This window comes from Cavia porcellus, unplaced genomic scaffold, assembly GCF_034190915.1.
Source record: "Cavia porcellus strain 051 isolate PalLab524CR breed Dunkin Hartley unplaced genomic scaffold, mCavPor4.1 scaffold_1, whole genome shotgun sequence".
Lineage (NCBI taxonomy): Eukaryota > Metazoa > Chordata > Mammalia > Rodentia > Caviidae > Cavia > Cavia porcellus.
The window spans coordinates 199135720-199157923 of record NW_026947484.1 but is presented as its reverse complement, the minus strand read 5'-3'; the positions used below and the strand labels follow the sequence as shown (position 1 = coordinate 199157923).

At 60.2% G+C, this 22204-nt stretch overlaps 1 protein-coding gene across 4 annotated transcripts; it reads left to right on the top strand.

Annotated features, from left to right (window-relative positions):
- Positions 1–568: 568 nt before the first annotated feature.
- Nr5a1 (nuclear receptor subfamily 5 group A member 1) lies at positions 569–22016 on the top strand. 4 transcript variants are annotated; one of them, XM_063227330.1, is made up of 8 exons: positions 569–778; positions 3778–3892; positions 3971–4087; positions 4171–4312; positions 6222–6847; positions 12838–12909; positions 14243–14390; positions 20555–22016. In XM_063227330.1, the coding sequence occupies exons 3-8, from the start codon at positions 3986–3988 to the stop codon at positions 20800–20802; spliced, it is 1338 nt and encodes a 445-aa protein (XP_063083400.1). In that variant the 5' UTR covers positions 569–778; positions 3778–3892; positions 3971–3985; the 3' UTR covers positions 20803–22016. The 4 variants fall into 4 exon arrangements, with proteins under 4 accessions (XP_063083400.1, XP_063083390.1, XP_063083377.1 ...); XM_063227320.1 differs by having other exon boundaries at positions 570–778; positions 3778–3885; positions 12838–12957; XM_063227307.1 differs by having other exon boundaries at positions 570–778; positions 12838–12957.
- The last annotated feature ends 188 nt before the right edge of the window (positions 22017–22204 follow it).

The following is a 22204-nucleotide window of genomic DNA, read 5'->3' as shown; positions in this document are numbered from 1 at the left end:
TGTTGACTGCATGTATGAGGTATCTGTCAGCTCACCTGCCGACCTCTGCCCTTCCTTCACCTTCGGGCAGAGTAAAGGACTAGGCCAAAGCCACCACCTATCCACCTGGTCCATCTTGTCGGTCCACCTGGCCAGGTTATCCAGGCCCCTGCCTCCACACTGCCCACCCCAATTCCGCTCCCATGTCTGGGCTGAGCCGGACCCACGCTAGGCCAGGTCTCAAGGAGGAAGCCATTCATGGGGGTGGGGGAAGAAGGCCGGCTGCAGGCCGGGTGGGGGAGCAGCCCATAAATCAGGTCCCACTCCCAGCCAGTCCCTAACAAGCAGGCTGCTACCCACCTCCATGGGGTCCCTGCCTCTGGGCTCCCACAGTTGGCCTGGAGCAGCCAGCTGGCCAAGGCCTTCAGAGTGCCTTGGCCTCTGCCCCCACCCGCGGCCCCCAGATAGATAGGGGTAGTTTTTTTTTCTTTTCCTTTTAGGAGAAGAGAAAAAAAAATAGATCTAAATGAAGAGAAACACCAACAAAGGAGGAGAGAGAGGCCTGCGGAGTCACGTGGGGGCAGAGACCAATTGGGCCTCCGGTAGCCCCCCCCTGGCGGGGAGGAGGAGGAGGACGACGGACAGGGCCAGTTTGCTGTCCGCCCGCCGCCCACTGTGGTGGGAAGGAGTTCCTCCGTGCCCACGGCCACCATTGCCCACCTGGGCGGCCGGAGCCTCCCTGCCCCAGCCCGTGCCCGCCGTGCACCCTCATCCGGTGTGAGAGCTCTCCTTCCGCTCCGTAAGTGAGGGCCTGGGCCCAGGCCTCTAATGCCCAGCCTCCCCCTCAGTGCCTCCCTCTGGCCGGGGCCGGCCACTGCCTGCCTTGGGGAGTGACCGGTGCCCACTGCTCTGGGCAGGGAAGTGGCCAGGGGTCTCCCCAGACCTGCTCTCCTAGCATGGTATCCCCTCTTCTTCTCAGGCAGCTGATGGGAGGAGCTAGGCCTATGGCGACAGACCCTGTGGGGTCAGTCCCAGTGTGTCCCGCTGTCTAGTGGTGTCTGAGTATTCACCCGGGGGTGTTGGCTGGAGCCTGGTGGGCTGTGCATGTTTGCGAGTCCTCTCTGGGCCTTGGGGTCTCTTTGCTCTGTGTGTGCTATCTTTCTGGAGATAGCCGAGTCTGCACGTATGTGCGGTGTGTCGCCAGCGTCCATCTGTCAGGCGGGTTGGTGGGTGGGCCAGGGTCTCTGGTTGTGACCCTGGGCATCTGAGTGAGCAGCTGAGTCCCTATGTGGAACTGAGGGGGCACAATGGAGCCATGGGCCTCCCAGTCTGGGACAGAAGGCCCTGGGGAGGGGGGCAGAGCTGGCTCAGAGCCCAGCCCCCACCCACCTGGGCCCCCAGGTCAGACTTGTGTCTGTGCTGCTGGGACCCCCGGTGGACCCTACTGCAGAGAAGCTCCATATCTTCTTTCACTCCCCCACAGCAATAGGGGGTGCGTTCTGGGTGTCCCTTCCTGAGGGCTCCTCTCTGACAGTGTCATTCAGAGGCAGAAGTTGCCCCCATCTCCAGCTCTGACACAAGCCTGCTGTCCTTTCTCAGGAGGCTGAGTGGGGAATTTGCCACTAAGTCTTCTCTGGCTGTCTCTCCTCCCAGGTCACCGAGATTGTTCATGACATCTCAAAGACCCCATCTGTAGGGCCTGCTTCCCATTTTACAGTCTAAGAGGAGCAAGTGATTTCTTAGAACTTGCACAGCCAAGGGGCTGCAGAGTTTGCTCCTCATGGTGGGATGGGCTGTGGGGTGATCTGCAGGGTTCTGGGGGCACAGGCAGGACACAAGGCATCGGCTCCTTTTCCAAAAACCCCAGGCATTCTCCAAATGCCACCACAGGACCGAAACTTGCTGGCCCCACTGTCCCAAGCTCTCTCTGACCCAGGGCCGAGGCAGGATAGGTGTAGGTGCTGTCCTCCTTCCTGCTTCAGTTTCTATGCCAAAGAACAGGAGCCCAGGGCTGTTCCCCAGCCCAGGACAATTGCTCTGCTCATCCCAGCCAAGGGCTCCCTTTGTCTTCCAGTCCCAGCTCTCTTCCTTCTACCCAGGTGGGGACTTAGGGGGCTGTAGGTACAACCTCCCACTCTGCTCTCCATCAGTGTCCAGAATCTTTCAGAGTAGGATTTTCAGGATTCCCATGCAAGTATGGCTCATGGAGAGGGGTTCGAGCCTTCTCCTGTCAGTCAAGGGCTTTGCCACCAACTCTTCTGCCCACCCTCAACTACCCTCAAAGAAGAGTGCCCATCACCCCACTTCACAGATGAGGAAACTGAGGACTAGAGAGGGACAGATTTGCCTCCAACTCGAGTTAGAAAATGTGGCTGGGCAACGTTAGAACCTGGTTTTCAGCCTTCAACTCCTGCCTCGGACCCCCACGGCCCCACACTTGCCCTCACCCACTTCCACATTGCAAAACGGCCAGTGTCCCCAGCTTAGCTCTGGCCGAGACCAAGCCAGACCTACACGCAGGAGCTTGCCTTCTCACAGTACAGGGGGCAACGGGTGGCTGAGGCGCCCCTGAGCCCACCCAGCGGACACCTGCCCAGATTCAGGGCACTCCCGGGCCTGGGGTACGCCACAGATGGGGGCCGATGGGTGAAGGTGCAGCCAGGAGCAGGCGGGGGCGGGCAGGGCGCGGGCCGGGCTGGGGGAGGATGCGGGCCGGGCTTCCGCCCCCGGATACCGCACGCGTCCATATAGCGCGGCCGCCGGCCGGCGCCGGTTCGCGCAGCGCGCAGTGGCGGCAGAGGGCCCGGGTCCCAGGTGCGCCTCGGGCGCCGCGGGGAGAGCAGGGCGGGTGGGCAGCGCCGAGGCCCCGCGCGCACCCCGCGCCCCCGCCTCCCCGCCCGGCCCGAGCGGCAGTCATCGCGGGCGGCGCTGCGCCCGGGTGCGGCTCACAGCGGCGGCGCAGGGAGGTGCGGGGTCCGCGCAGGCGAGACGCGGGGCGCCGTCGCGCCGCATCTCGCGCCCGGGCCGCGGCTCTGCCTCCGCCTGCTCCCCGGGCCCGCCGTCCGCCGAGGTCACTGCTCCCTCCCGTGCCCGGCGTCTTGGGCTGCGCAGCTCTCCGGGCCGTCGCGGCGCCCTGGCTTTGTCCCTCCCGGCCAGGGACCCCGGTGGTGGCCGCTCCGCACCGTTGGCACCTGGAGCCGGGCGCCGTTGTTTTCCGCCCCTCGCGGCGCGGCCCCCCGGCCGGTGCACTGCGCGGCCCGACCCCCTGGCCGGGCGCCTCCCTCTCCAGGGTTCCTCTCCGAGTCTCTGCGCCCCTGCACCGCGGGGTCCCTGGGGTCGTGGCCTCGCCTTGTCTCTCACCGTGTCTCTGACTCTGCATCCCCCTCTCCAGGTTTTCCTTCGGGCTTCGGTCTCTCCGCGGCTCTGGTCTGTCTCTTTCGTTGTCCATCCATCCGCCGATCCCCATCCGTCCGTCCGCCTGCCATCAGCCACCCATCCACCCCTCCGCCGTCTCTCCACCCCGCCATCGTCCACCACCCATCCGCCCACCCGTCTCCGCACACCTCGCCTCCCCGGCGCCCCGACCCGGCCTCCTGCGTCCCTGTCCCCGCTCGCTCCCCGCGGAGCAGCGTCGGTCGGGGTCCCTGGCTGTGGTCCCCGCCCGCCGTCGCTGCTCCCCCCGACCGTCCCTGCCGCCCTGTGTCTGCCGCCTCCCCACTCGACCCCGGTTCCCTGGGCCTGTCTCCTCGGTTCCCGAACCGATCTCGTTTTTTCTCAGAATCGGGGTTTTGTTCTCAGACAAACGAATCCGATCGAAGCGCCTGGGACCCGAGGGCCGGCGGTCGGGCGATCGGGCGTGGAGGCGGCGGCGGCGGAGGCGGCAGCGCGGGAGGAGCCAGGAGGGCGGTGAGCGGTGAGCGGCGGGGCCTGCGGGCCAGGTCGCTGTGGTCGTCGTTGGCGTTCCCGGCGGTGACCGCGCCTCCCTCTGCAGGTGGACGCCGCGGGCATGGACTATTCGTACGACGAGGACCTGGACGAGCTATGCCCGGTGTGCGGGGACAAGGTGTCCGGCTACCACTACGGGCTGCTCACGTGCGAGAGCTGCAAGGTGAGCGGTGAGCGGCGCCCGCAGTGGCGGAGCAGGGGGCGCGGGGCGCGGGGCGCGGGCTCACCGTGCCCCCCCTCCCGCAGGGCTTCTTCAAGCGCACGGTGCAGAACAACAAGCACTACACGTGCACCGAGAGCCAGAGCTGCAAGATCGACAAGACGCAGCGCAAGCGCTGTCCCTTCTGCCGCTTCCAGAAGTGCCTGACGGTGGGGATGCGCCTGGAAGGTGGGCCCAGCCCGCGACCTCCGACCGGGCCAGGGGAGGGAGCAGGGCCGGGCGAGGGGCTAGAACAGTGGCCTGAGAAGTTTCTGGGGCCAGGCGAGTGGCCCGAAGCTGTGGCGGGACGCGAGGGAGGGTCGGATGTTTTGAGGAGCGGAGAGAGTGAGGAAACAGGCGCTGGCTGGGCCCAGGGCCTGGGGGAGCGCGATGCCTGCGGGCCGCTGGCCTGGGTAGGGCGAAGGATCCAATACCGAGCCCCAGGGGGGCTTTCCACTGCCCAAAGGGGCCCAGCACGAGACAGCGCCCCCGACCGACCCCGCACCCCAGCACTACCCACCACGCAGCCAAAGCTTGAATCCCTTTACCTGGCAAGTCCCAGTGCCACCGGGTAGACTGGGGACAGGGGTGCACTCCTTAACCTCCGTGAGCTATAGATTCTCGATCTGAAAAAAAAAAAAAAAAGTGGGGTAGTGCCTGCCTGCCTGCCTGCTGGGGGTTTCTTGAAAGACTGAGGGAAAGCAAGAAAACTGAAGGTGCTGGTTTGTGGTAAATACCGCACAGCTTGGCTATTTTTCTTTTTCTTTTTTCTTTCTTTCTTTTTTTTTTTTTTTTTTTTGGTCTTTTTCATTTTTATCGGTACGGGGGATCGAACTCACGACCGCCTGCTTATGCCGCTGAGCTAAATCCCCAGCCCCTACTTGGCTATTTTTAATATCACTGTGTTTTGTATTATTGTCCACGTTGTTGTCTAGTCTGTCTATCCAGCTTGTCTGTCCACCTGAAGGGTCCCTCAGATCATCCGAGAGCAGTGGGTGAGATTCCTTCAGGTTGTGTTCTCAGCCAGGCAGGTCGGGAGTGGGAGTCATGGCTGGGGACCCAGGGCACCTCTGCCTCCCACCCCCATTTTCATCCAGGGAAGAGGGACCATCGGGAGAGACCAGCACAGCTGTTAGTTAAAGTTTTGTGGGTTTTGGCTACAGTTTTTGAACAACAGAGATGAGTCTCTGAGGCCATGCACCGAGTGCAGGGTCTCTGGATTCAGAGACACCCTGGCTTGTCCACAGACCCGACATCCCTATGTCCTGAGGGGCCAGAAAAGCTGGTGGCCGCCAGAAGGTGTGTGCATCACTGAGGCTCCAGCCTTTGCCTCTTTCCTGCTCTCTCTGCCGTCCTGTCTCGGCAGGAAAGGGGGCCCACAGTCCAGCTGCAGAGATGCACCTGTTGGGACACCTGTGGTGACATATTCTTGGCCAGGCAGAAGGGTACCTGGTTAGTAAGGAAAGTTTGCTTCCCCAGCACGAAGCCTCCACCAGCCCCAAGCTTTGCCTCACACCAATGCCAGTGCCACATTGTTGTAACCGGCTCAGTGTCAGGCAATCAGCTGATAACCAGCTGGATACCGGCGACCCTCTTTGAACTAAGCTGACCAGGACCCTGTTCCTGCCACTATGTTCCTCCCAGGAGCCATCCCCTGAACCCAGAGCTGAGCCCCAGGAGATCTGAGCCGGCCACCTAAGAGAAGAAACTACATGTGTGTGTGAGGGGGGGAGAGGGGGAAAGTTCACTCAGCAAGACACTGGGGGCAAGGACAGTAAATTCTGCATGGGTGAATCCAGGATTGCTTCCTGGAGGTGGTGACGCTGAGGCACAAGGAAAAAAGATGGATTTGTGAAAGAAGAAATATCAGAGCAGGGAGAGGAAGAAGTGCCAGTGGAGGAGTAGAGTGAGTCAGGGAGGGAAAGGGCTGCAGGCCTCACCACCGGGAAGTGGAGTGGGGCCCTGAATGCCAGGCTGAGGAGATGGACCTCGCCTGCTCACTCAGGCAGTGGGAGCAGGGGAGCGGCCCAGATCTGTTTGGGAAGATCTGCGTAGGGCAGGGTGGAAGTTAAGTGTGGCCCTCTGCTCCTGCCCACAGCCGTGCGAGCTGACCGCATGCGGGGTGGCAGGAATAAGTTTGGGCCCATGTACAAGCGGGACCGGGCGCTGAAGCAGCAGAAGAAAGCACAGATCCGCGCCAACAGCTTCAAGCTGGAGACAGGACCCCCAGTGGGGGTGCCCCCCCCACCCCCTCCTCCTCCGGACTACATGCTGCCCCCTGCCCTGCAAGCGCCAGAGCCCAAGGGCCTGGCATCTGGGCCACCTACCGGGCCCCTGGGCGACTTTGGAGCCCCTGCATTGCCTATGGCTGTGCCTGGCACCCACGGGCCACTGGCTGGTTACCTCTACCCTGCCTTCCCCGGCCGGGCCATCAAGTCTGAGTACCCAGAGCCCTATGCCAGCCCGCCGCAGCCCGGGCCACCCTACGGCTACCCGGAGCCCTTCTCAGGCGGCCCAAGCGTGCCTGAGCTCATCCTGCAGCTGCTGCAGCTGGAGCCCGAGGAGGACCAGGTGCGGGCTCGAATCGTGGGCTGCCTGCAGGAGCCAGCCAAGGGCCGCCCCGACCAGCCAGCACCCTTCAGCCTCCTGTGCAGAATGGCGGACCAGACCTTCATCTCCATCGTGGACTGGGCGCGCCGCTGCATGGTGTTCAAGGAGTTGGAGGTGAGTCCTTCTCCGCCCACTCGGCCGGCCCTGCACCCTCTCGGCAGCCCACACTCTGCCTCCGAAGGGCTTCCGGTGGTGCCGGTGCTGGGCAGGGAGGCCCCTCTAGGACGCTCAGGAGCCTTCCTGGTCCCTTGAAGCCTCCCGGTGCCCCTCTGAGCCCGGCCCACTCCTGTTCCTCCCTCTCCCTCCTCTGTGCCTCACTGCCTCTGCTTCTTTGATCTCTGCCTCTGCCTCTGTCGTCTCCTCCCCACCCCTTTGCTTGTCTCTGCTTCTGATTGTATTTTGTTTTGGTACTGAGATTACGTCCCCATCCCCTTTTATTTTGAGACAAGATCTCACTAAGTAACTGAGTTGCCCAGGATGAACTCAAATTTGTTTTGTGGTCCTCCTGCCTCATCCTACCAGAGAGCTGGGGTTACAGGTGTGTGCCACCTTGCCTGGCTTATTTCCGGGTTTTCAAACAGTCTCTGGTCCGAGTCTCTCTGGGCACCCCTCTCTTTTCCTGAAACCCTAGGATCCCTGAAAGAACTACCTGGATTTTATCTTATCCATCAGAAGCCCAGCCCAGTGTCAGGAGGGGATCCAGCCTACACTGTCCTCCCATTCAGGGAGCCTGCCAGTCCCGTCAGCCTCAGATGTCAGAGACCTGCCGCTTGGTCTGAGTTTGGGACATGTGTGAGCCCCCTCCTCCCCAGCTGGGATGAAAGATCCTGCTGGCCTGCACCATCTCTGGTGTAGGGTAGTTGCCTCAGTGTGTGTGTGTGTGTGTTTGTATGTGTGCAGGGGGAGTGCAGTGGCCAGTTGAGTGGCCTCTACCTCAAAGCCATTTTCCTCCAGGAGTAAGGTGCTTGAGACTACAGGAAGCAGGACAACAGGAGGAGAAACTGAGGCCAGACATAGGAAAGAACTTTCCTTCCACCTCCCCTAGAGGGGCATAGGTCCAGAGACCTGAGAGCTGTCCCTTCGGTCCCCTGGCTCCCTGTGAAGCCTCCCAGCAGCCTTAAATCTCTGGCCAAGGCCCATTGACCTGGCCTGCTGCAGTTGCGATCCCACGCCCAGCCTGGGATCCCTGGTCTTTTTCATTAAGGCTGCTCTAAGCAGTAGAGCCATAGCAGCCTTGAGCACCGTTGTAGGTACTGATGCCAGCCAGACCTGGGCTTCCACTGGGCTCTCTGCCAGATGGGCCAGGGGCCCCGTGCACCCTGGTTGGCAGAGAGGGGGAACAAGGTGGGCCTCGGACACTGTGAGACCTAGGGCAACATAGGGTCCCTGCGGCTGTCGGGGTTCTGGGAGCTGGGCACTACTGGTGGTTGCTTCAGCACTACTGTGGAGAGCCTATCGTGGCTGAGGCCTGGGCACCATATATGTCTATACCCCAACCCCTCCCACTGGCCCTCTCCGGGCCCAGCTTACCGATGGGGTGGAAGGCAGGCATTGGACGCTCCCCTGCCTTCTATGCCACTTGGGCTGAGGACCCCAAGGCCTGAAGGGTGGTTGCCAGCTTCCCCTGCTGACTTCCCATGGAGACCCTGTGCAAAGGGGAGGAGCAGCAAGCCATTCCCAGCCTCCAGACCCTGGATGCAGAGGCAGGGCACTTCCTCTGGCTGCCTTCCTGGTGTCTAGCGGTTTCACACAGGATGGGAAGGGCTTTTGTCCCATGTTTGCTGAGTGTTTTTTCCTGCTTCTGGCTTCTCGCACATGGTAGTGCTAGGCTGGGGACACCAGGACGAGCTGGACCCAGGAAGCTGCCAGACTAAAACAGAAGACAGACATGCGTAGGTGATGCCAGTGCAGGGTGCCCAGGCTGTCAGAGCAGGGGATGGGGCCAGAGGCATTGAGAGAAGGTTAAGTGCATTCCAGGCAGTGGAAAGAGCACAAGCAGGGACCCAGAAATGGTGGCCCCAAGAGACAGACTAGAGAGCTGGTGGAGTCAGTGTGGAGTGGGAATGGGCCCTGGGCAGAGGATGATGGGGCCCTGTGCTCTTTCAGGAGCCCACCTGGCCCTGCAGATGCCCACCTGGCCCTGCAGATGCCCATGACATCTTGCTGCTCAGGGGAGGCCAGGCTGGCTCATAGCTGGACTGTCAGGGACATGTCTTAGCCAGGCCCGGGTTCCACTGGCGCCTTTCCCACCTTCATCCACTTCCCCAGCTGAGTCTGCTGTGCCTCTGTCTGTGTCCCCACCTCCCACAATCAGAGCAGGCATAGAAATGATTACTGAAGACCAGAGTCAGAGAGACCTGGTGCTGAATTCCACCTCGCTCCTTAGAAGCTATGTGCGGTGGGGCAGGTGACTTTGCCTCTCTGAGCCTCAGTTTTCTCATGTAGAAAATGGGAGGAGTTTAAATAATTCCATTCCTGGGGTTGCTGTGAGGGTTTCATGAGCTCAGATGGGCCAGGAGCAGCATAGGGCACCCAGGAAGGGCCCTTGGTGGCCTGTGGTGCTGTCCTCATGGTACCCTGCACTGTGCGCTTCAGTGCACACCTGCAGGCTGTGCCCAGACCTGGCTGGGAAGAGAGCAGGCGGAGGTTCATGGTGGACCCCATAATTCTGGGCCCTTGGTGCCCTGGGCTCCTGCAGCACCGTGCCAGAAACTCACCTTTCCCTGCTGCTCAGCGGGGCAGGAGCCAGGGGTACTCAGCTCCTCTGGACAGTTTCGGAAAGGACAGGCCAGGAGGAGGGAGGGCAAGGTTGCCAGGGAGGGGAGGTGTCTGATGATGCTGCTTACCCTCCATGTCCCCTCAGAGGCCCCTGCCGGCTACAGATCTAATTCTCCTGCTCTGTAGTTCCCTTTACGGCACAGTAACCCTGTCTATCCCAGCTGACAAATGGCAGTCCCACGACACTCACCCGGGGAATGCCATGGCCAGCCTGTGGCATGTCAGCCCCTGGAGAATTACTGAGCCCCTGGCCTTCGGCTGCCAGATGGATGAGACCCCAGAAGCTCCCCTGGACAGGGCTGGGGGAGAGGTCGGTGTGGCTCCCATAAATACCCAGCTGGACACCGGCTGCAGAGTCAGGACTCTGGGGAGATTTGTGGCTGTCCTGTGGGAGGGCTGGGCCAGACTGGTAGGGACCCCAGGTCCTGGACTGCAAATGTCCTTGTCCCCAGGGTGACAGGGGGCCTGATGGCAGGGAGGAGGCATCTTGAGAGTAAGGAGAAATATTTGGGAGGAAGAGACCAGCTCTCCGGGGTTCAGCAGGCTTTTGGTCACCCACTTTCCTGTAGAGATAATTAGGAGCTGCAGCCCTCTGAGTTTTTGTGCAATAAAAAGTTATGCATGTGTGGGCTGGAGATTTAGCTCAGCGGCATAAGCACCTGCCTTGCAAGCAGGCAGTCGTGAGTTCGATCCTGGTACCGATAAAAATGACAAAGACAAAAAAAAAAAAAAAAAGTTATGCATGTGTGTGTGTGTGTCTGTCTGTGTGTGCATGCACATACAGTGCTCATCATTTGCAGTATCTGTGTGTCCACCTGTCTTTCCCAGAAGGCAGGAAAGTTTGCCTGGATGACAAGTGGGGCAGCAACCCTGGGAGGGCAGACCATAGGTGCCCGTTGGGGTGCTCTATGTTTTCTGTCATCCAGAGAGGGAGGGATAAACTCTCCCATTGTGCAGAGCAGGAAATGAAGGCTGAGGAGGACGAGGTGATGGCTGGGGGCTTGCATGGAGCACGGTGTCTGAGCTCGGGCACCACCCCGCAGTTCTCTGCTGTGGCTGCCCCGTGGGCCCCTGAGGTCCTGGACAGTGTCTGCTCCCAGAGCTGGGCCAGCCGGGTCATTATGACCCCTCTGCTTCTCCCTAAGCTCAGCCCGATTATCTCCTAATTCCGCCTTATCTCCCCTCTCCTACCCCTTCCTCCAGTGTGGGCACGAGGGTGTCTGCCCCAGGCTTGCCGTGGGTGAGGGGCAGAGCCCAGCCCCATGCAGCCTCCGTCTGGGTCATACAAGGTGGACCTGAGTTTTCCTTGTCTACACTGAGCCTGGGGCAGGCACCTGCCACCTGGGTCCCAGGGTCCCCCAAAATGGGACATGTGGCTGCGTGTCACGTTAGGTGAGCAGTAACTGGGGGAGGGGAGGCACAAGCTCCCAAGGGTAGGCGCTCCCCATGCCCTGCCTCCATCCCGGGGGCAGGGGGGAGGCTTGTGCTTCAGCTGCATGGGGGTGGGCGAGGCCAGTTGGGGCATAGGGGTTCCCTGGCTGGGTTTCTGTTTGACAGTGGTGGGCCTCTGGGCCAGGGAGAGGTCGTGGTGAGGCAGGACAGATGGGAGGCTTTCCTTCTGCTTCCTGGTGGGCCTGGCTGGGTAGGCTGAGGCAGGCATATCCCAGCTGTACCTCCAGCTGCTCATTTCTATCAGCACCTTCTTGCTCCTCCCAGACACAGGCCCCAGGGATCCCCGTGGGAGTGGGGTATCTGTGCCATAGAAGAAAACCTGGGCCAGGTTCCCTGGGGCCAGAGGCTGCTGCATTGCTGGGTTAGGGTTGGGGAGGAGCAGGCTGTCCTGCTAAGCTGTGTCTGCTCATCAGCCTTCAGGGGGCTTCCTGGAGGAGGCAGTGAGCCAGCAGGAGATAGCTAACTCCTGGATGACTGGAAGAGTGGGGCCAGGTCTTTTTTTTCCATTCTTGGTGGGTAAGAGCATGGCTCTGGAGCCAGGCAAACTGGTGCGAGCTTGGGACATTCCTTGGCTTGTGCTCTCCATAAAGTGACCAATAACTAGACCAATCCCATGGTGCTGTGTGGCTGCCATGCGAGGACTGTCTGCCAGTGCTTTTGGCTTCACTCCGAGGCTGGCTGTGACTGTGGGTGCTAAGTGCAGCCATGTCTGCCCTGCGCCTTCTGAGGAGGACTTGTGATGCCACTTTCTTCTGAAAGGCTCAGTTTGTCCCTGGAGATTGTGCACCTGCAGTGTTAGCCATGTCTCTGTCCTGGCTCTACCCAAGTCCCTGGCCCTCTCTGGGTACCACATTCTTCATTTGAAAAGGAAGCACTTGGGCAGGGAGTCCCTGGCTCTCTGTGGTTCTGGCAGAATCTGCCATTGTCACAAGTGTTCACCTCTGTTGGGTGTGGTGCCACACAACTGTAATCCCAGCACTCAGGAGGCCGAGGCAGGATTACCCCGAGTTCAAAGCCAGCGTGGGCTACATAGTAAGCTCAAGATCAGCTAGAACTACAGAATGAGATCTTGTCTTAAAAAAAACAAAAAATAAGGGCTGGGGATTTAGCTCAGTAGTATAAGCGCCTGCCTGGCAAGCGCAAGGTCGTGAGTTCAATCTCTGGTACAAAAAAATAATAATAATAAAATAAAACAAAAAGATGTCTACTGTAGCTATGTTAGAATGCAGTGACCCCACAGGCCCAAGGACACTGCACAGGGGCTGTCCCCAGCCCTATTGGGTGCCCTCTTCAGGATTGTTCCCACTTCAGTTGTCCAGCCACTGCCCTCCACCAACCACCCCTGTTACATCTGCCCACAGAACAGGTTGGCTTTCCAGTCTTCTCTGGGCCTGAAATCCCTGCAGTCGGCCCAGTGGAGCCCTCTGTGTGCCCCTCCAACCATGGCTCCTTTTGGAGTGGTTGTGGCTGCCAAAGTTATAACCCCAGACCAAATGCGCACCACCACGTTAATAAGAAGAATCGCCTTTCCTGAGTGCTTCGGGGTCATTAGCCACTCTCTCTTCCTGAGCGCCAGTGAGACCACTTGGTCCACTTCCCAGATGAGAGTGCTGAGGTGCAGAGAAGCTGGAGACTCGCTCGAGGTCATGCACGTTGGGAAGGGTGGGACAGGGCTTGAGGCCAGGTGCATTGGGGCCCCAAGCACCTCTGGTGCGCCTGTCCTTGTTTTGCTGGCCTCCTGCCACACCTGATGAAGTGGGCAAAGGGGCAGGCGGGCCACTCCCCTGCGTCGCAAACTGGGCTGTTTCTGATTTGAGTGCTGGGGAAAGAGGGAGGCCGTTTCCAGCTGGACTGTGTGTGGCCCTTCTCTGCAGGTGGCCGACCAGATGACCCTGCTACAGAACTGCTGGAGTGAGCTGCTGGTGTTTGATCACATCTACCGCCAGGTCCAGTACGGCAAGGAGGGCAGCATCCTGCTGGTCACCGGGCAGGAGGTGACCAACCCTGCTTCCAGAACTCCCAACCCTGACTTGGTCCCCAGCCTCCGCCAGGCTGGCTCCAGGTGTCCTGAATCCCCCAAGTTCAGGAGACATCCACAGGCCAAGACTCTGTGTGGCCAGCCCTGGCCTGGGGGTCTTCTGTGGTGTGAGATGGCCACGGAGGCTCTTGGGTGACCATGGGCCTCCTAAGGATGGATCCAAAAGAAAAATCAGAATTGGTAGAATAAGGTGACACACAGTGGGGCCAGCAGAGCGAGGCTCTGCGAGGGGCCTGGGGTGAGGGAGATGAAGCCGCAGGGCTGGCTGGAGGTAGCGGCCACGCCTTGCGGCCTGTGGCTCTGAGTGAATGCGTGAATGAATGAGTGCGCAGGAGGCTGCACAGCCAGAGCGGGAACCTGGGCCCCTGAGAGGAGGGAGTATGGAGGGACAGAGGTGGGAGACGTGGGCGGAGGCAGGAGGAGGCAGGATGGGAGGAAGTGGGGGCTGCACTGGCTCAGAGGCAGGGAGCTGGGAGGGCCCCCAGCTGGCTAGAGTTCGTGCGGGGGAAGAAGGAGGTGGTGGGGACCAGGGTCTGTCTCCCTTGTTGGCGGAAGACCAAGGCTCTTTTCCCTGCCATTCTCATTGTCACTTCTCACCCTAATGGCTCCGGCCATAGGGGACAGGAGGCAGGGACATTGGTCCTAGGAGAGTAACTTTGGGACACTTTCAAGTGCCAGTGTGGGGAGTCCAAGATGAGTGTCCATGCATGGGTCCAAGCCCCTGTGGCCACACAGGTGTCCTGTGCACGTACACACCTGTGTTTTATTGTGCAGACCACTCTGTACACCCAAGTGCGGATCACCATGCTGCAAGCCGGCATACACGCGTAGGCGTGTGCCCACATTGCCAAATGACCATCCAAGGGCCAGTGGGGTGGGTGTGAGCAGATGGTGCCCTTTGCTGCATGGCGCAGCAGCAACCCTGTGGATGCGTCTGTGCATGCGTATGAGCTGGGACCAGGCGCTGAGAACCAGTGTGCAGGGCAGGTGTGCAGCCAGAAGTCCTCTTTCTTGCTGGGCCTGGTGGCAGTCTGCTCCCCCCAGGTGCCCACCTGCCTGGTGTCACCTGCTGCCATCTGTGGGGAGAGCCTGGGGGCCCTTAGCAGGGGTGACCCAGACCAGCTGTAGGGCTGTGGGCACCCTGGATGCCGGGGCCCTGATCAGAGCTTCCTGCTGTGCCTTTGGCTCGAGCCCGTCTCCTGGTGCCTGGCCTCTGACTCTCTGACCCTCTTGCTGCCTAGGTGGAGCTGAGCGTGGTGGCTTCCCAGGCTGGCTCGCTGCTGCACAGCCTGGTGCTGCGGGCACAGGAGCTGGTCCTGCAGCTGCATGCGCTGCAGCTGGACCGCCAGGAGTTCGTCTGCCTCAAGTTCCTCATCCTCCTCAGCCTCGGTGAGTGGCTCTGACCAGGGCTGGGCAGGGGTGATGGCTGCTACCTGCCAGAGCTCAGGGCTTTGTCATGGCGCCCCGAGGGCCTGGGGCCCATCCAAGACTTGCCCTGCATGGGCTGTGGGGTGTGGACGAGGAGCCCTCCTGAGCATCCACCCCAGATTGTCCCACCCGCACAGAAATTGCTTTCTCTCCCCCAGCTCCCACCTACACGCCCTGCTTTCTGTAACCCCCGACCCACAGGCACCCACCTTCTGATCCTGAGCTCTGTGCGCCCAGATACCGTTGCCCATTCACTCATCACCCATCCATCCTGCAGACGTTTGTGGGGTCTGCACATGCAAGGCCCTCGGGAAGGACACAGAACAAACAGACCCCTCTCCCTGCCCCTCGGAGCTGACTAGGGACGGAGGTGACAGCGTCAGCATCCTGTGCCCAGGGACATTCAGGGGTTGGTGAAAGGCACGGTCAGGAGGAGGGGGACAAGGGAGAAGAAGGGGAAGAAAGCAGGGAACCGGGAGAGGGTGAGCCCAGCCCACCTGCCGCATCCTTCCATGCCTGCCTGCCACTTGTCCAGCCTGCACCCCCAAGCCTCCAGGCTTCCTGTGGGCTCAGCAACCACACTGCCCTGTGTCCAGTGATGCTGCACACATGAGTCTGATCCTTGCTTCCAGGTGCTCTCCGTTTGGGAGACACCCGCAGCCCTGGGTTTAGGGCTGGTGCAGAGAAATAGGTGTGGCTCAAGGAGGTGGGGTGATGACCAAGAGCTTGGCTTGGAAGGTTTCCTAGAAGAGGGCTCTTTGAGCAGGGTCCTGCAGGATAAGTAAGAGTTTTCTGGGTAGATGAAATCTTACAGCAGAGGAGTGATAGGGGATAGGAGACTCAGCAGAGAGGAGAGCTTCTCACCTAAGGGGGCAGGGTTGAGATGTCTCTGTGGCAGTTGCCATTGCAGTCAGTCTGACAAGGGGGTGCCTACCAGAGAGTGGGGGAGTGGGAGGTGTGGGAAGCAGAGGAGAAGGGATTGAAGAGTGGAATGTGGGTGTCCAGTGTGGTGGGGCTGGAGTGCCCGTGGGACTGCGGGTGGGGGACAGTGGGTGCATCCCTGACTGGCAGGACAAGCTGTCTCTTGCCACCTGCAGGGTCCCAAAGGGGTGACACAGTGGGGAGGGCCAGAGCTGGGGAGCCACTTTGAGCTCGAGGGCTCCTCCAGCCTGAGCCTGAGAGGCTACCCCCACGTGTGCCCCGTGTCCCTTGAGCTTCAGGCTGTGAACCCCGCACAGGCCAGAGCTGCAGGCTGCGTGGCTGGGGTCCCTGGGGGCCCATGTGTACATCTCCATGTACATCCATGTGCTGTGTACACTAGGCTTTCGTGGGTCACCTAGGAAGGATTGGTGTGCAACTGGGGGTGACAGGAGATGGGGAAGGTGTCGAATTTAGAGGGGTGGGCAGTGGTGCTTGGAGGAATTGGAGTGTGGGATCTGGAGGCCTTGGGTGATAGCATGGGGCGTTTTTTTTTGGTTTTTCATTGTATGGAGGCCAGGCCCCAGAGCCTTTGCACTGAGCTATATCCCAGCTCTTTCTTTTCTATTCTTTTTTTTTTTTTTTTTTTTTTTTTAAGTTTTAAAACAGGGTCTAAGTTGCTTAAATTACCCAGGCTGGGCTGGAATTTGCCATCCTCCTGCCTCAGCCTCCCACCATGCTGGAGTTACAGGCATGCTCCTCCACACTGGCTTCGGTCATAATTCTTGACCTGACTTTGTCAGGGGCCACTGTGGGATCTGAGGAGGGGCAGTGGAAGAGGGCCCATTTAGGCTTGGACTCCATCTGGGCACCCTCTGAAGAGCATGGTCCCTCTTCCATGAAACCCTGGTACTTGGGAGTGATAGTCCCAGCCTGGCACTGGCTGCCCTGTGGGGCCTTGGTGGCTCACAGTTGCCTGCCTGCATGTTTTTGGAGGGCATGTTTCAGGTTTGGAGGGGACTGAATAGGCCAGGAGAGTCAGCACCGGCCAATTCCACTTCAGCTATCCAGGAGGGCTTCTAGGGTGAGGTGAATCTGAGCGGGGTGTCGCAGTATGAGTAGAAGTGTTCTGGCTAAAACACAGACAGCAGCAGCATTAAAAGCTGTTTTGTACAGGTTGCTGGGGAGCCCTGAGAGCTCCGGGTTGGGACAGGCTGAGCTGAGCCAGGCCTTGGACGCCAGGCCCAGTTCCTTGAACTTTCCCTGGGGATGGACCAGAAGCTGGAGCAGCAGGATCTGATTTGCGTTTTATCAGTGCCCTCCCCACTGTCACCTGGGTAAAGGAAGGCAGGAGGGCGACGGGAGCCCCGCAAGAGGCCGGACGGGCCTGGGGTGGCTCGGATTTGAGTCTGGAACCGAGTGTTCTTCACACCATCCCACCCGGCCACCACAGCTAGGCTGCGAGGGAACCGGGAGCCCAGAGTGGGGTGCCGGGGCCCCGCGGGCGGGCGGGCGGGGCACCTCCCGGGGTGGGGCTGCCTGTCGCCCACCCAGCCCACCGCCCGGCGCCCGCGCGCTCTCCTCCTGCCGCCTCTGCAGAAGGGTGCCATTTGGAGTCTAAATAGCCGCCTCGGCGGCGCGGCGGCAGGTAAGGAGGTTTAATTAAAATTAGTGCCTCTCTCCTGGCAATCGCGGTGTTTATGAAGATGGGCCCGGCGGGCATTGTTCCGCCGAGGACTTAATCGAAGCTTAATGGATTGACCTAACATTCGATTTCCTGATTTCCATTGAGGCGCCGCGGCAGCATTCCCTTAAGCGTTTGCAATTTACCCACTGCTCCCCGCCAACAAAAGGCGGCCTCAATAGCAGCGGCACTCGAGGGGCCATTGTGCGCGGGGGCGCCTGCCTGAGTCACCGCTATTGGGACAACATTCTTTATGCCTCGCTGGAATGAAAGGATTATTCAAATATTCAATTAAACCGTGAAAAGGGGGCTTTTCTGAGATCCTGGGGGCCTCAGAGCTCCGCAGCGCTGGCGGGCGGCTCCCTGAGGTGGGGTGCCATCGCCCGGCCCTGCCCACTGCCCACCGCCCACCGCCCACCTCTGGGACTTGGGGCACTGAGCAGGCTGGGGACACGGGCAGCTCCACCTCGCGCTCCTACCCCACAGTGCTTGCAATCAGAGCTGGGCACATGGGGCAGGCCTAGCTCCCGGCTGCCTACGGGGCACAGATTTCGTTTATCCCCATTTTGCAGATGCTGGGAGACTGAGGCAGTAGAGAGGGGAAGTGACTTGCACAGGGTTTCCCAGCGGGTGGTGGAGCAGGATTGGAAGCCCCAGCAGAGTGAGCAGTGTCTCCTGGTGTTCGTGAGTCCCTGCTGTGTCTGAGGAGAGAAGGCAGGCACCCAATGTCTGAGATGTCCCGCCCCTTAAAATCTGCATAACGTGCTCCTGACCCATCAGGGGCTTGAGGTGAAGGGGTGGCGTTGAGTCCGGAGCCTACAGCAGCCTCTCCAGGGACCCTGAGGCCCCAGGTGTATGTCAGATTGGGTGTGAAGCTGGTCCTGTCTCCAGGTGTGGCTGAGCTGGCACTGATGCCCAGTGCTGTCCACCCACTGTGGTGGGCTTAGGCTCTGGAGCCCGGGAGACCTGGCTGAACCCCGCTGTGTAGCTCAGGCCTGCCCTGGCACTCTGAGCCTCGGGGTGCCTCTCTGCCACTCGAGCTTCTGTGAGGATTAGATGAGGAGTGCAAGGTATCTAGTGGGTGGCAAGGAAACGGGATCCCAGCTGTGGGGTGAAAGCCCCCAGGACTACGCCTGCATCCCCCGCCCTGTGGCTTCATGTGACTTCATAAGTCCACAGGGGGTCTCAGTCTCTGGGGAGCCAGGGGCAGAGGGTGTGGGGAGGGTCTGTCCCTGAAATTGTCCTTGTCCTGCACCCCCATGCCTCTCCACCCCCTGCCGTCCCTGGCATGCTGTTGCTGAGAACAGTAAATCCTGGTAAAGCCTAGGCCCCAGTCCTCCCTGGGCCCCACCCACCCCTGCAGCTTCTAGCCGCTCCTCCCCACCCCCCACTCTTCCTCTTGGCCCCTTCACTGCTGTGTGGCCTTGAGGTGATCCCTGTCCTTTTCTGGTCCTCCATGGTGAACTGTCAGGAGATAGTGTTAGGATACTTGCCTACTAGCCCCAGGAGAAGGGAGGACAGAAGAGACATGATTGATGTGGACAGGTCGAGGCTGGGATGGAGCAAATAGGCACCGTTTGCTTCTAGGAGTTCAGCCATCGAGATAGTTTCCTAAGATTTCCCTTTGATTGTTCTGGCCAGCTAAGTGAGGAGGGCTGCCAGGAACCGTTGAATGGGTTGTTCACTGCACAAGGGTTCCAAGGCAGGAAAGGGCTGGGAGCTGAAATCTAGCTGTACCTCTGCATTGGTACAAAGGTGCCTTGAAGGCTTACGGTGACCCTGGGGAGCGAGAAGGAAAACGACCCTGGCTCACTTTCCTGAGGGAAGGTGAGGAGGCCTGCCATATGACCTGGGTCCAGCTCGGGTTTCCCTAAATCCAACTTTGGACAACACAGGCCTCTGCAGGCGCACCGGGGGCGGTGGGGGATCAGGGTTGCCAGGGGCGCCAAGCTTTCCTGGCGCAATGGGTGTTAGGAGGGATTAGGGGACAGAGACTCCCCTGGAGCAGCAGGCCCGGGCCGCTGGTGGAGAGGGAGGGTTAGATGGCCACTTGCTGAGCCCCTGGAAGCCAACTCCCCTGGAAGCCAGGCTGGGACCAGGCCAGGGGCTGATTCCGTGGGCTCCTGGCGGGCAGGGCACTGCCAGAAGGTCAGTTTAGGGGTTGGGAAGCCTGAAAGGTGCATGCGACAAAGCCTTGGGGAAGAGAAGCCAGCCCTTGCTGCTGTCTCTACTCCTCCCTCCTGGAGGAGGAGGGTGCTGGGGTCAGAGTGGGCCGGGTGTCCACAGGGTCACTGCCCTCCGTGATGGTTTTTGGAATCTGGGTGCCTGTCGATGTGGTAGTTGCCCCCATACCTGGCTCTATTTTTGTTTTTGAGACAGGGCCATGATGTCGCTCAGGCTGGCCTGGAACTCACTATGTAGCCTAGGCTGGCCTCAAACTGAATTTACTGGGATCCTCCTGTCTCAGCCTCCCAGATGCTGGGATACAGGCATGTGCCACCACGCCAGGCTCACTTTTGGGTCTTGAGTGGACTCCAGTGCGAGATAAACTCCTGCCGCTCTGTCTGCAGTGACAGCCGAAACCCTTGTCCCTCTCACCGGAAATCGTTCTTGCCTATCTGCCAGGATCTTCCATAATGATCTGCCACACGTACCGGCATGATCGTGGAAATGGAACCCAGCGCCTCCCGCATGCCAGGCCAGCGCCCAGGCCCTGAGCGCGGCTTGGGACCCGAGTTACTGCGCGGAGCGGCGCTGTAGATCTTGCGCATGCGCTTCACCTTCCCTCTGGTCCGCCTCCACCTGGTGGTGTTCTCCCTGGCTGGCCTTGTGGTTTACCCCGGGGCGCGACCTCCATGACAGTCCAGGTCACGCCCTTGGTAGTTTGCACCCTGCTGTGGCGAACACTGTGTGCCCCATGGCCCTAAAGGGTGCTCCTTGGGGTGCTGAGTTCTTGCTTTGTCACGGGGGAACCCAGAGTGTTGTGACTACTACTGCCGGGGTCCAGTCCTTGGGTCTCATCATGTGTCACAACGTGTCCCTGAGCATTCCTCTGAGCCCATGCCTGGCATCCTCGAGACAGTCTGGCAGGGACTGTTGTCACCCCATTCCACAGATGAGAAACCGACTGCATGTTTCAAATGGCACACCCCGAGGCGCACCTGGGGAGGTTGGCATGGGTTCCTGGTGGTCATCAGTGTCCATTGTCACCATCGTGGCAGCAATGGTACAAGTGACGCTGATAGCCGTAACTGTTTTGGCTGTTGACAGCAGAGGTGGCCATGTTGGTGGAAGGCACAGGGAAGTCTGTTTGGATGACAGTGATGGTGGCGGTGTCTCAGCTGAGGTGACAATTTAGTGGTGGCGATACAGTGACAAGGGTCCCGTTACGGCAATGCCCTCGGCTTTGGTGGTTTCAGGGAAGGGGCTGCTGGAAGTAGCAGTGTCAGCATGGACCCAGCCTGACAGGGATGGGGATGGGACGGGGCGGGACAAGAGGGTGATGGAGCGCCTCCCTCCGCAGACGTGAAATTCCTGAACAACCACAGCCTGGTGAAAGATGCCCAAGAGAAGGCGAACGCGGCCCTGCTGGACTACACGCTGTGCCACTACCCGCACTGCGGGGACAAGTTCCAGCAGCTGCTGCTGTGCCTGGTGGAGGTGCGGGCCCTGAGTGTGCAGGCCAAGGAATACCTGTACCACAAGCACCTGGGCAATGAGATGCCGCGTAACAACCTGCTCATCGAGATGCTGCAGGCCAAGCAGACCTGAGCCACCAGCTGAGGCCCAGCCCGAGCTAGCAGCTGTGCGTGGGACGGGCAGGGCCTGGCTTAGGAGGTGGCCCTCACCGGCCGCGGCACTTGCCTGCCACCCAGAGTGCCCTGAGGAGGTGGCTGCCAGCCATCCCTTCCTTTCCCTGCTCCCAGCTTCTGTCCTAGAGGCTGAAGCACAGCGCAGGTCAGGGGAGGAGGTCGGGGCTCCCTGGGAGGCCTTGATGTCCTCCCTCCCCCTGTCCTGGAATCAGAAGCAAGGGAAGTTAAGTGAGCACCTGTGGGGGAAAGAGAGCGGGTCTGTAGATCCGGGTGGAGGGGAGGGGAGCCTTGTGTTTGTGACACTAGAAAAAAGTGGGTTTGCTAAATTGGGCAGGGGCTATTGGCTTTAGAGGAAAGCTGGACACTGGTGAGAGCCAAAGACCTCTCCCTGGCCCTCAACCCATCTCGCTTCTGCAGAGGCAGCTCTGGTCCTGGAGTTTGCTACAGTCGGCCTTCTCTCCCCACGCTCTGCCTCCCCCCACAAGGAAGGGCTTTGGTACAGTCCGCCTCCCACCGCTGGCTGGGACATTACTGCAAGAGTGTAATCAAGAGGGTTTTGCCTTTTTGTTTCCCAGTCTCCCGGATACTCTTCCAGGGTGTGTGTGCCAGAGGGCAGGGGTGGATTGGAGGACTGAGTAGAGATCCTGAGGGTAGGTTTCTTCCCCAGATACCAGTCCCCAGTACCCCGAGGTTGGGCGGGGCTGGAGGCCGGGTCATATTTCTGAGTGTCCTGCTACAATCCAGAGACCTGTGCCTCTCCTCCACACCATGAGGTGAAGTGCAGGGGCCTTTGGCACTGTGGGCAGAATATGGCTAAACCCGGGAGGGTGCCCAGGTCTCTGGAACGGCCTGCGCTGATGAGCCCGTCCTCAGGGCCCTGTCCCTCCTTGCCCTGTCCCGGCTGCAACCCTTGAAGCTGGCCCCAGCTCCCTGGCCTCCTCTGCTGTGCACCCTGCTTTCCCGTCGCTGTGGCAGCTTGTGCTGAGCCTGCCAGGTTGGACGAGGCTGGGCGTCCCTGCCCTGCTTTCCGTGGCCCTTTCTCAGCCCCCACGTCGGCCCCTCAAAATGCATGCCCCTGCCAAGGCCAGAGACCCACAGCTCCAAAACAAGAAGTGCCCTTATGAATCTCCCCAGCCCCTAAAGCCCTCAAATAAATTTTGCAATTAGTTTCCAGCTCCCTGTGCCGATTAGCAAGGCAGAAACCCCTTGGCGGATAAGGGAGGACTGGGGTGGGTGAAACTTGACTGGAATGGTGGTGTCACCCAGACAACCTGTGGTTCCAAACTCTGGGGCAGCAGGATGGGTCGTAGGTGCCAAGGTGAGGGGACATGGCACCGTGTTGGGTCCCCTGTGAGCACCTA